This window comes from Triticum urartu, chromosome 4A (assembly GCF_056163025.1).
Source record: "Triticum urartu cultivar PI428250 chromosome 4A, HENAU_Tu73, whole genome shotgun sequence".
NCBI lineage: Eukaryota > Viridiplantae > Streptophyta > Magnoliopsida > Poales > Poaceae > Triticum > Triticum urartu.
The window spans coordinates 25453080-25466678 of record NC_141876.1 but is presented as its reverse complement, the minus strand read 5'-3'; the positions used below and the strand labels follow the sequence as shown (position 1 = coordinate 25466678).

The following is a 13599-nucleotide window of genomic DNA, read 5'->3' as shown; positions in this document are numbered from 1 at the left end:
TATAATGAGTGATCTGGAGGGAGTACTTTAAACGAGAATACCCCATATCCCTTGGTCTGTCTCGTACCCACATGCTCAGCTCAATATTGATAAAACAAATCCAGTGCGTCAGAGAAACAGTACATAGCGCGCGTGTACGTCAAGCGGGTCATTGGGCGTGAGTGTGGCTTAGCACACTACCGGAAAACGGGCATACGCCGACGGCCAAACCTATGCCTACGGCTGCCGTCGGCCTAGTTTGAGATATGCCGACAGCCTAGTCTTGGCCGTCGGCTTACACTGGCCGTCGGGTTACATGGATCTATACCGACGGCTGCAGTCGGCACAGAACGGCCATCGACCTAGGCGCAGACATGCCGACAGCAGCCGTCGGCATAAATCAGCCGTCGGTATAACGGCGGGCCCGGCGACCCCGCCCGTGACGAGCGGCTAACGCCATCAAACCTATGCCGATGGTCGGGATGGGCGGCCGTCGGCATATCTCCGCATGCCACGTCACCAATCCGCGGCGTAGGTATGCCGACGGCAGCCGTCGGCATAGTTGCCACGTCACCGATCCGCGGCACGACGCCCACCAGAACCCTGCCATATCTATGCCGACGGCTTTGCCGTCGGCATAGCTATTTTTACATACTTTTTTGCATATGTTTTAATGCTTTTTTTACATACATTTTTTTGCATATGTTTTTATGCTTTTAAAAAATATGTTTTCATGCTTTTTTATGTATTATATGAATATATATGTAGTTTGTAATTTTTTCCATAGATTATGAATATATATATAGTTTGTATTTTTTTCGAGCACATTAATAATATGCTGTCATGTTCTTTTGAATATAGGTCCTTAAATTTTATTAAAATCAAAAACAGCTATGCGACAGAAGTTGAGTGGCGGTTGCAAACGCCCGGCACCCGTCTCTGGAGTGTGACCCCCTCATGTCCGCGGTGTGCCCCCCTCACGGACGGCGCCGCCGCCAGCATCTGGAGGGCGGAAACAGCTGCATCGGGTCTATACGGAGGGGACGTTGCTCTCAAGTGTTTCTATGGGATGACCTACCACAACCGGGTGGTGTTGTGGCATGTTCGAAGAGGCGGCATGCATCTCCGGGGCGTGGCCCCCCTAACGGACGGCGCCGCCGCCGGCACTTGGAGGGGGAAAACGGACGCATCGGGTCTACACGGAGGGGGTGTAGCTGTCGGTTTGGCCTGGATGTTGCTCCCAGGTGTCCCTCTGAGCTGACCTGACAACCGGGTGGAGAGGTCCACTGTTCAAAGCCCGCCCGTGAAAAGTCAAAGGGCTAGATCTCGTGGTCAACCGCTCCAGGGTTAGGCGGGACGGGGGTCCTGAGGGGGTAGCAATGCCACCGGAGCATTGCACTGGCCCCTCATACATGCGGGGTGGTGTGGTGGCATGTCCGAAGAGGCGGCACGCGTCTCCGGGGTTTGGCCCCCCTCACGGACGGCGCCACCGCCGGCACCTGGAGTGGGGAAACGGACGCGTCGGGTCTACACGGAGGGGATCTTGCTGTGGGTCTGGCCCGGATGTTGCTCCAAAATGTTCCCATGGGCTGACCTAACATAACCGGGTGGAGAGGTCCACTGGTCAAAGTCCGTCCGTGCAAAGTCAAAGGGCTAGATCCTGTGGTCAAACGCTACAGGGTTAGGCGGGACGGGGGCCCTGGGGGTAGCAATGCCACCGGAGCATCGCACCGGGCCCTCATACATGCGGGGTGGTGTGATGGCATGTCCGAAGAGGCGGCACGCGTCTCCGGGGCATGCCCCCCCTCATGGACGGCGATTACACGGTAGTAGACGTTCTGCGGTAACGATGCAGCATGAATATTATTAAATACTCGGAGCGTGATAAAATCATGAGTTTTTTTGCACGACGTGGGCACATGTGCTATAGGAACGATGGAGGCATTCAAGTGGCTGAAACACGTCGTGAAGTTCATTGATGGTTATGTGTCGAATATAAGTAAGGGGGTCAATCTTTCAACGGGCAGAGTGACCGGGCTCAAGAGTCATGACTATCATGTATGGATTGAGCGGATTATGCCGGTGATGGTTCGGGGCTATGTTCCCGAGCGTGTATGGCGTGTGCTTGCGGAGTTAAGCCATTTCTTCCGCACGCTTTGTGCTAAAGAAGTATGCCCTGAGAAGATAAAAGAAATGCATAAGAAGGCGCCAGAGTTGATATGCAAGCTAGAGAAGATCTTCCCGCCAGGCTTCTTTACTGTGATGACACATCTCATTTTGCACCTCCCGAACGAGGTATTGTTGGGGGGCCCTGTGCAGAATCGTTGGCAGTACGGCCCTGATAGACTGAACAAGCATCTGAGACAGAAATGTGGAAACAAAGCTAAGATTGAAGCTTCCATAGCTGAGGCAGTTATCCTAGAGGAGGTGGCAGACCTCAGGACAGCCTACTATCCGGACCATGTTCCCACGTTGCACAATAAGGTGTCTCGATACAATACAGAAGAACCCAAGTATAAACCCAAGTTGCCTCTATTCATCGGGCAAGGTGGTAGGGCTGGATGCTCGAAACCTTATCTCATGCCACGAGATGAGTGGGAGGATGTCATGTTCTATATCTTGCACAACATCAAGGAAGTTGAGGATGAGTGGATGAGGTAATACCTTTGCACCATTCTTTTAGTCAATTCGTTATGTTCACTTTACCTAGTTCTTATACCGCTTTTCTTATTGTAGTCGATTCGTTGAAGAAGAATGGACGGGAATGCTGCCTCCTAATGAAGCGGAGGCACTTGCTCTTCTCCGAAAGGGTGCTGATGGAAGGAAAAATTTCGTTGTGTGGTTCATGGAGAAAGTATTTTTGCACACTTCCCTATTACCTATTTCAATTAAACTCATGCACCCTATAATTTCAATTAAACTCATGCACCCTATAATTTCAATTAAACTTGTAGGGAAATGATCCGAACACATCAATGGATGAAGAATTGAGATGGGTTTCCATGGGTTTTGACCCTGTCGTCATGACATGCCAAAAGTATGATGTGAATGGGTATCGCTTCCATACAGAGGAGCACCAGAACAGTCGGCCTGATCCCAAAACCATAAATACCGGAGTCTTCACTGAAGGAGATAATAAAGTAGATTACTACGGAAGGGTAGGAAAAATAGACGAGCTTACATTCAAACGTGGCCGCGAACACCTAAGTCTCACTGTGTTCAAATGCCGATGGTTCGACCCCAAAAAGGGTCTGAGACATACGCCTTCTATTGCTTTAGTTGAAGTTAAACCATCAACCGTCTATGCCGGAGCTGATCTCTTTATCGCCGCTACCCAGGCCACACAAGTATATTATCTGCCTTACCCATGCCAGAAAGAGTACCTAAAGGGTTGGGAAGTTGTGTTCAAGGTGTCGCCGCATGGTAAGCTACCGGACCCGAACGATGATGATTACTACAACATAAACCCCATGACATATGAGGAAGTGTTCTATCAAGAGGAACATGATGACGTGGTCCGAAATAACGAGGATGATGACTTGGGTAATGTTGACCTGGACCCAAATGACGACGACGCACGGATTGATGGTGAGGCAGTTGTGAATCAAAGAGACATAATTATGCTTGAAAAGTTAAATGAAGACGCTGACGATGAGGAAGAGCCTCCACCTCCGTCAGACAACGAAGAAGATATGCGTGATAGTGATGATGAGACCGGTCCACAAATAGATTACAATAGTGATGATTCATATGGGTTCTAGAAAATGTAAGTTCTTTTGATGATCATTACAATAGTATGCTTAATGTGCTCTTCTGGTATTAATGTTTTTCCTGTATGCTTGTTTAATTGATATCCTTACTAATTGTTTATTCTCTTCTCAATTCAGGTTTGCTAATCATGGGCAAGTCCAGCGGTGCCAGTTTCCTCAGTAAATTCAAAGGACTTACTCGGAGTGGACGAGCCCACAAGGTTCCCTCCCGACTACGCGAGGATGACACCTCACAGGGAGGTGGAGGGGTCGGGGGAGGAGACCCTAGAGGAGGAGGCGGTGGGGGGAGAGCCCCTAGAGGAGGAGGAGGTGGGGGGAGAGGCAGCCGGGGCAAAAAACTCCGGGCCGTGTTCGAAATAGGAGGGTCTTCTTCGATGCCCTCCTATACAGAGGCACCTTCTGAGTCTGAGGAGGAGGAGTATGTTCCTGATGGCGAGGAGGAGGAGGGCGAGGAGGAGGAGGTCGAGGAGGAGGGTGAGGAGGAGGGCGAGGAGGGTGGAGGGGAGGTTGATCCCAAGTTGTGGGGTGACTTGCCACCGGGTGCTCCGCAGGGGTGGCTGCGTGGTAATGCCGGACTACCTACACCACCTTCTATCGAGGAGCACAAGTGGCTCATTGAACCTGTGGGGACAGAGTAAGTGCCTCTCAATCATATTTTCAACACATGACAACATTTTCTTATTGTACACATGGCAATCATTTGATTCTTTTGCAGAAACTGGATCCTTTGCGGAAAGGGCCGTAAACCGAACGACCTTATCACTGTCCTGTTGAAGGAGTTTTGGCCTGGCCTATTCTGCCCGCGGCCAGACAGGGACCCGCAGCTGCGGGTTTTGGCCACGAGCTGGGCCCACTATGAGGCTTGCAGCAACGCGGAGTACGGGACGGCCACTAAGGCCGTGATCACCAAATTTTGGGTAAGTTCTCTTCTGAATCACTTGTCTTCAGTTTCATTCATAGTTTATTATTGAATCACTCAACTCATGCCTTGTTTGCTTCTGGTTTATGCATGATTGCGGCAACTCTATAGAGTTCTTGACGAGCACAAGGCCAAAGCCGACGTGGTCTTGCTTGCGGGTGCGAAGAAGAAAGCTCGTCAGTTGCAGTACGAGGTGCGTTGGGTTGCCTTCTCGCAGTACTACCACATCTACCTGCAACAAAAGATGACCCAAACTCAAGCGCAGAGGCAACGACTTACCTTGAACAGGGAGAAGTTCATGATGGTAACTATTACTAACTTATCATTGTTTCAAGCAGTCAACTATATGTTTCGTGCTCACATGTCATGCTTCCAAAATTTTCATAGATTGTTCCTCGTTGGTGCTATGGAAGGCATGACGGATGGGCGAGTTTGGTGGATAGGTGGCTCGGCGACGATGCAGAGTTTGTTGCCAAGAGCATCAAGGCTCGGGCTAACCGTGGAAAAGACGGGACACATGGCCAAGGAAACAGGAACCACTGGGGCTTCAAGGCCATGAAGGTCTATCTATATGCATGATGCATTTTTGTTCTTCTTTACCGTCATGTTCTTATGTATGGCTAACTTCTGTTTGACGTTGCAGGAGGACAAGTTGAAGAGGCCGCTCTCAGACATTGAGTCGTGGAAGCTGGCCCGCGAGCAGAGTCATCCCAAGGAGGGCGAGAGCCAGTACTACGGCAAGACCGAGGAGCACCTGGAGTCTTACACTCAGCACTATCAGAAGTTGCATCCGGATGTTCCTGTTCCTGAGGTCGCCTAGTCTCAGATCGACGACACGGTGGTGGTGGCCATCCAGGGGAAGTCACATGGCCGGTATCCGTGTTTCGATGGCTTGATAACTCCTTCGATCTCGTACACACGGCTTCGGTCTACCAACCCGAGCCAGTTAGAGAGTACGGGGCGTTCACAGACTCCCTTAGCCCGCCAACATGCTGTAAGTACTTCCCCTCTATATTTTTCTCTCTAGCATTCTCAATTCATTTTCAGCATTGCTCACTTAGAAACAACCTAAATTATGTAGGCATATAAGGCCTTTGTCGAGCATAGGAATCTAGAGGTGCGAGAGTACTTGCAACGAGTGAAGGCAAATGATGATTACAACCGTCAGATGATGGCGGTTAGTTTTGCCCTCTTAAAACCAAGCTAAATTTTTGCACTTTCATTCCTTCTGACCTTCTAGTTTGCTTGTTTAACTAACATCCAGGCTATGTTGGCGTCTTGGAGTAACCGCACGGATCCACCACAAATGGGACCCCCACCACCACCTGCGGGAGAACCCCCACAAGTGCCCACGTTCGATGAATGGGTGGCACTAGGCAGTGATGGTCCAGTTAGTACATTTTCCTAACTACTGGCAAACTAGTTCTCGTTCATTCAACACTATCATATCATATTTACCGTTAGAATCTTTTTTGAAACATGTAGGGGACCGGTGGCTCGACTACTGCTCCGTCGACCCTAGTCACTCCGATCTGGCAGAGTGATGGTGGTCGCGGTGGCGGTTTTGGCGGAGGTGGTCTTGGTGGTGGTGGTTTTGGCGGAGGTGGTCTTGGTGGTGGTGGTTTTGGCGGAGGTGGTCTTGCTTGATGTCGATGATGATTCCGTGCATGTGGCCGTCGTGCCATGCCTTTCATGTTGCTACTTTTATGATGTTCCATGTCTTGCACTACTTTTATGTTCATGAACTTCCGCCGGTGATGATCTTTAGATGATGATAATGAACTTGACTATGTTTAGATGATGACGATGAACTTGAGTATGTTTAGATGATGAACTGTCATATTTCTGCATAATTCCATATCATTCTGCTTCGAAATGTTGTCAAATGAATTGGAAAAGAGAAAATAGGGGAAAAAAAACTATGCCTACGGCAAAGCCGTCGGCATATATAAGCCCAGGAGTTACCAGGGCTTGCCACGTGACAGATCTATGCCTACGGCATAGCCCTGCCGCCAGGAGAAACCAGGGAAAGACACGTGGCAGTGCTATGCCTACGGCAAAGCCGTCGGCATAGATTCCATCTATGCCTACGGCTTTGCCGTAGGCATAGCACTGCCACCAGGAGCACCACGGGACACCACGTGGCGGAGGTACGCCGACGGCTAGGCCGTCGGCATAGATTTCTACCTATGCCGACGGCCAAGCCGTCGGCATACCACTGCCACGTGGCGTCCCATGACTCGTCAGTGCTTTTGACGACGCCGTCCGTTGCCGTCAGACGGAAAAACACTGCCGACGGCTGACCCCGGCCGTCGGCATAGGGCCCCATGCCGACGGCTATACTACGCCGATGGTCTGACAAGACTACGCTGACGATATCTACGCCGACGGGTCTATGCCGACGGCAGCCGTAGGCATAGATCTATGCCGACGGCAAAGGACCTATGCCGACGGCCCCTGGCCGTAGGCATAGACCGCGAGTCCGGTAGTGGCAGTACCAGCGGGTTAGAGGTGAGACGCAGGGAGGCCGCGCGGCCAGAGCGGCGACTGCTGCGGAGGCCCCCGGCGAATCAGAGCTAGGCAACGAAAACCGGGTGCGGCGGAAACGGCGGCGGTGCGTGGTGATGGTGAAGGCAACTCAACAGCCGACAGGACAAGGCCGTCGGGACCGGCTTGGTGCGGTGGCTCAAAACGGCGTCCTGAAGCAGTTGACTCCAATGGTGGCAAAAAGGGGCTCTGGCAGCGCGAGACGCGGACTCGGAGGCTCATGGCGGTTCTCCAGTGAGGTGAGAGGAGGTCGCCGGGTTGTCATGAGACAGCGCAGGCACGGACAGATTCGACCCTGCGGGCTATTTAGCAAGTGGCTCGACAGATGCGAGGAGAGGCCCCTCGGGCGGCTTAGCAGCAGATGGTGGTGATTTTGAAGCTGGCAGGGGCGGCCCTTTGATTGTGTCCGCCGCGGAGTGCTGGAACAATGGAGCAAGGGACGGCTCAAACGCAGCGATGGCGGTTGACAGACCAGGCCACGACAGCTCAAGTTCCACCCATCGTTTTCTGTATTGTTCTTGCCGATCCAACTGAAAGTACATGTCTAAGTGTTGAACTGAAACTGAACCCATCGCTGCCCAAGGATTTTCAACAACTGAATGCAAATCCAACTCTCAAGGGGATAACTGTTGCACTGGTGCAGTCGTGATAGAGGTAGATGGCAATGTAGAGCAAGACCCGGGGCGGCTCTTTGGATCAGCATGAGACGGCGACAGCTCAAGCACGAGGCTGCGGCGGCTTGGCACAAGCAGTTCGACGGGCCGACTCTATGAGGTTTCCGCGGGGCGGTTCAAACGACCGAGGCACAGGCGCGGCTCGGTGTTGACCCTTCCTCGAAGAGGCGACTCACCGGCGGCTTGACGCAGCTCGGCGACTTGGAGGCAAGCCCCTGGTCATAGTGACGGCAGTTCCAGCACGGGCGGCTCAGGCAGAACGAGCCGCTCCAAGGCGGCTTGACGCAGCCGCGGGGCAGGGTCGGTTTGAGGCCGGCTTGAGGCGCGGCGGCGCAGGTGAGGCCGTGGCGACTCACGGCGCGGGGGACTCGACGGGGCGGCTCAGGGCGCAGATGCCGCAGCGACTCAGCGGGCGACGGGCTGCTCGCGCCGGGTCAGTTCAGTGGCTCGGCGACCGGCGGTTCGAACGATGAGGGCGCGACGGCGGCGACCGGCCTATAGGTGATGGGAGGCCGTGGCGGGTCGACGAGAGCGATGTGAGGCCCCAGCGGCTCAGTCAGGCCATGGCAGAAGTGGTAGGAGCCCGTAACGGCGGAGGCAACGACCCGAAGGCCGCAGCAGCGGAAGCAATAGCTCGTGGAATCTGCGGCGACTCGCTGTCGGTGAGACCACGCTGGCGGCTCACAGATGGCCTGTGGAGGCGGCTCACGGCGAGGGGGGCTCGCAGGTGGCTCTGTAGAGATGGAGCGAAGCGGCGGCTTAACGCTCCAGTGCGGCTCATAGGCGGAGGCAGGCGGTGCCGGACAGCCACGACGACGGGGCGACTCACTAGTCGACCTCGCGGCAGGGGCGAAAGCGCTCGGGCGGCACCGCGACGCAGGAGCAGCAAGAACGGTGGCTCAGGGGAGGTTTGGCGCGACGGCGACTCGGACCGAAGGTGGAGTGCATACCAGCTACGGGTCGTGGCCGTCTTCTCCAGGTTGTCGACGTGGTTGTTCAAGGCCAGGCCCGGGCCACTTTGGCGAGGACACGGAAGCGGAACACCGACGACGGCGGCTCGAGGCCGCGTGGCCGAGTCGACAAACCACAGCGACGGCTTAGCGACAGCAGGCGTGGAAGCGGCCGGCAAAAGCGGCGAGGTGAGTTAGCGGTGGCGAGGCACACGTGGGGGCGGCGGCTCGACGCTGCAGAGGCCAGCGACTCACGTCGTGCTCGCAAGCGGCGGAGCTCAGGCGCAACGAAGTGTTGCAGAGACAGGCGCTCACAGTCCCTTAGCGAGGTGAATCGACCAAAGTAGCATGATGATATGATTTGACTAGTTTATGAATACAGACGTAGTGTTCCTCCCATATGTCTTGTTTTGGTTCAGTCTTTGTACGTGAGGAGTACTAGTTGAGATAGTACTAATTGGAGTACTTGGGACATGAGACAGTCGTGCCGCCGAACAACTCTCAGGCGTGGCCTGGCGACTTGGAGGCAAGGATCGAGATGGAGACCCGCCGAGGCAGAGGCGGTGATAGAGACTTGACAACGCAGGGCCACAGGGGCGAATTCTGGCCGTAGCAGCTCAGAGGCGTTGCCGGTCAATAGAAGCAGTCCGACAAGGCCGAGTCAATGCTGCTTCCACCTCCAGGTCGCGGTAAACCGGACAAGAACCAAAGCGCTGGCTCAAATTGACACGTCTTCTTTAGAAGTCTGTCCGTCTCGGCGACTCAAGAAACAATCGCTGTCGGTCTTGGCAATTTAAAAGCAATCAAGCTAACCACAAAACGGCGGCTCACTAAAACTGCAACCTTAAACCTTCCTGGATCTCAACTTTGTATATGCCGCCGTTGAAAAAACTCTTTGATCTTGATTGATGAAATATCAGTTGACGTGAATCCTTCCATGCTGAATCTTTCTTCACTAGAGAAACTTCTCGAAACCCTAGGAAAAAACCCTTCAAGAACTCAACACCACCGTGCGCAGGCCTCATGGTGGGCGCCAACTGTCGTGGAATTGTCATGGCAGATGTCCTAGTGTGAGGACTTAGTCGTGAGGCCAACACATCTATGTGGTAGCTTGAGAGGGGTTGATCGGGATCGAGAGACGCAACATGTAAGACAAGGGTTTAGATAGCTTCGGGCCCCAGGAAACATCATCCAGTAACAACCCTACATGTTGTTTGTGGCTAGGTCTCATTATCATCATGAGGGAGTCATCGTAACTCCGGCTCTCCTAGCTGTGTCTAGACTTAACGATTATTCAATCTCCCCCTCTTAGGGTGCCCTGCCCCTCCTTATATAAGGTGAAGGGGCGGGTTACATGTAGAGTCCAACTTGGACTTAAGACTTAACTATTCTGACTTCTCTTCACGGGCTTCCCTCCATGGGCTTCTTAACGTCTTGGGATTCTTTAACTGCCGACTTACAATCTGGCTTAACTGTCTGGCTTAACTGTCTGCTTAACTGTCTGACTTAACTGTCTGCTTAACCGTCTGGCTTAAACATTCTGCCGGCTTACAGTAAATAATCGGCCGGCTTACATGACTGTGTCTGTCGGCTTAACCTGCTTAACTGTTCCCGCCGACTTATAGTCTGCCGGGTCACTAATGAAACATTAAGTCCCAGCCGGGTCATATCTCCGGCCGGGTCACACCGCGGGGTATATCCCCGACAGTGTGTGAAGCATAAGTGAATATACTAGGCATGTTATGAGATGCAGAAGAGGATAGATCCAAATTTGTAGGGACAGAAACCACTTGTGGTTGAAAAGGATGGATCTATCGGATCAAAAAGGCAGTAAAAGGAGGTTTTATTTACCACACGAAGAACTGCTAGACAGAGTTGAGAGGAAGCCGAGCAGTTCGATCTTCCGTGCCCTAACTTGGCGACGGAGGACACCTACGGCGACGGCGGAGGAGACGAGGTCCGCGGTCGGCGTGAGGACGGCGTCGGTGAGGTCGCGACAGCTAAGCGCTTCGTCGCCGGCGTCCTCAAGAGCTAGCAGTGGCGCTAGGGTTTGTGGTGGTGGAAGAAAAGATAATGACCGCGGTGTGGTGTATATTTATAGGGACAGGGACGACACAACGATATTACGCAGGTGCTCCTGGCGGTTCACATCTGAGGGACACGTGGCGAACATGCAACACATTGGAAGTTGTTCCATGTTCCCACGTACGCCTGGATAGTCGGGTGGTCTTTCCCGCTTCTCCGGTTTTCAGGCAAAAGAGATATAGCATTAAAACAGATTCAAATTTGTCTCTGTGTCTTCTGCTGACAAGGACTCAGAGAAGACAATCGATAGATTCAGTAGAATGCATATGATTTGGATAGATAGAATCTGAGATAGGAGCATAGAGGGGGTTAGGGTCCGATCACATTCACTTAGGTCAAAAGATTCGAACATGAAGACATAGCTATAAGTGAATGTTGTAGAGGACAGAACACTAATATACATATATACCAATATGATACCAAATCAACATTGTGAAGATAAACACAAAGACGAATCAATGTTGAAGACAAACCAAATGCGAAGACTATGCAAATGAGACGTAAAAAAAACTTCTAACAAGAGTTTGGTGGTGGCGTTACCCACTGTATAGGAAGTATTAGACCCAGACACGGTGCACAATTATCGTGGCGCTCCGAAGTCAATTTCCGCATTAATGTATTCACACTTAGAGTGTATGTCTTCATTGTTTGAAGATATACGTTACTTCGTGTGTTGCACATCTTAGTCATCACATGCATTAGCGTTAGGATGTGTGTCCAATTACAGGACATTCGAGGATTCTAAGATATTTAGCTCACACAGCAACTTGCAAAACCTTTTCTCATCCAAGGGCTTTGTGAAGATATCTGCCAATTGCTCTTCAGTGTTGACGTGAATGATATCAATATCTTCCTTCATGACATGATCTCTGAGAAAGTGATGACGGATCTGAATGTGCTTTGTCTTCGAATTGTGAACTGGGTTGTTGGCAATCTTGATGGCGCTTTCATTGTCGCAGTAGAGTGGCACATGCTTCAGATGGATGCCATACTCCTTGAGTGTTTGCTTCATCCATAGAAGTTGAGCGCAGCAAGATCCAGCGGCAATGTATTCAGATTCAGCAGTGGAGAGAGATACACAGTTCTGCTTCTTTGAAGACCAACAGACAAGAGATCGTCCAAGAAAGTGACATGTGCCTGATGTAGACTTGCGATCAATGTTGTCACCAGCATAATCAGCACCTAAGAATCCAACTAGATCAAACTCTGAGCCCTTGGGATACCATAATCCTAGTGTTGGGGTGTAAGCCAAATATTGAATAATTCGCTTCACAACTAAGTGATGCGATTCCTTTGGTACCGCTTGGAATCGGGCACACATGCAAACACTAACACTACAAAAAAGACACATCTGTGACATTTTGGGCCGAACGATTTTTTTTGTCATACATATGACACTTCTATGACGATAATTGTGAAAAAACCCGGTATCATCATAGATGTGGTGGGCTCCTACTTCTATGACAAAAAATCATGACAGAAATGGGCTTTTCGTCCTGGGCGGGCCGGAGACGCAGTTGCATGACATTCTTTGGGCCGTCCATGACGGAAAAAACCGTGGTAGAAGCGAGGGGGAGGAAAATTTCGGTGAGTTCCCGGTTATGGTGGGAGGTCGGGGGCCGAGCGATGCGCGTTTCTCTCGTACACGTACGCGCGTGTGTGCGAGGCGTTGGCTCTAACTGAACCCGAGCGAGGCGTTGGGCTCTAACTGAACCCGAGCGATTGCACTGGAGGCTACGCATTACTGAACCCGAGTGATCGATCGATGGCTGTTAACTGAACCCGATCGAGCGATTCCTTCGCTACTGCTGCTAACTGAAGCCGATCGATGCTGCCTCTGGGATGAACAGTGAGCGTTGCGGGGGGGGGGGGGGGGGGTGGATGAACAGTGAGCGGTGGCGTTGCCTCTGGATGAACAGGACCCCGTGGTGTGGAGGGCTGGATGAATAGTAGACGATGGAGGGGTGCCCGTGGAGGGGTGGTTGAACAGGACCCCGTGGTGTGGAGGGCTAGATGAACAGTAGACGATGGAGGGGTGGTTGAACAGTAGCCGGTGGAGTAGCGCGCGGTGGAGGCTGGATGAACATGGGCCTGTGGAGGCTGGAGGAGGTCGACGCTAGGCCGTGGAGGCTGGAGGAGGTCGACGGTGGAGATGAACAGTATCCCGTGGAGTCCCGTTTTGCGGTATGCCACACCCCTCCCGATGAACAGGACCCCCGTTTCGACCGTAGAGCTCCAACACAAGTCCGTTTCGTCCGTTTTGCGGTATGCCACACCCCTCCCGATCAACAGGACCCCCGTTTTGACCGTAGGAGGTCCGTTTCGTCCGTTTTGCGGTACGCCACACCCCTCCCGATGAACAGGATCCCGTTTCGAACGTGGCCGGTCGAACACAAGGTCGTTTCCTCCGTTCTGCGGTACGCCAGGCCTCGTTTCCATTGCCTGTTCCGTCCAAGCCCTCCCGATGAACACGACCACGCATGCCGTTCCGACCCAGCCGGTTGGCTCCCACGCGTTCCGTTGCCTCCCGATGAACACGACGCATTTCGTTGCCTCCCCATGAACATGACGCATTCCGTTGCCTCCCCATGAACACGATGACGATGCTGTTTCTCCATTCAGACCCAGCCATGTCAACGAGCCCTCGCCGTACGTATGCGCGAGTAGGCGTTCGA

General features: G+C 52.5%; 1 protein-coding gene across 1 annotated transcript in view; it reads left to right on the top strand.

Moving 5' to 3' along the window:
- The window catches only part of LOC147974571 (uncharacterized), a 44242-nt gene extending 38754 nt beyond the window's left edge, over window positions 1-5488 (top strand). The window contains exons 3-6 of the mRNA XM_087520081.1: window positions 4465-4490; window positions 4780-4972; window positions 5056-5229; window positions 5312-5488. Of these exons, the coding sequence (XP_087376207.1) occupies window positions 4465-4490; window positions 4780-4972; window positions 5056-5229; window positions 5312-5488 (570 nt within the window). The remainder of the gene's footprint in view (window positions 1-4464; window positions 4491-4779; window positions 4973-5055; window positions 5230-5311) is intronic.
- Window positions 5489-13599: the final 8111 nt, after the last annotated feature.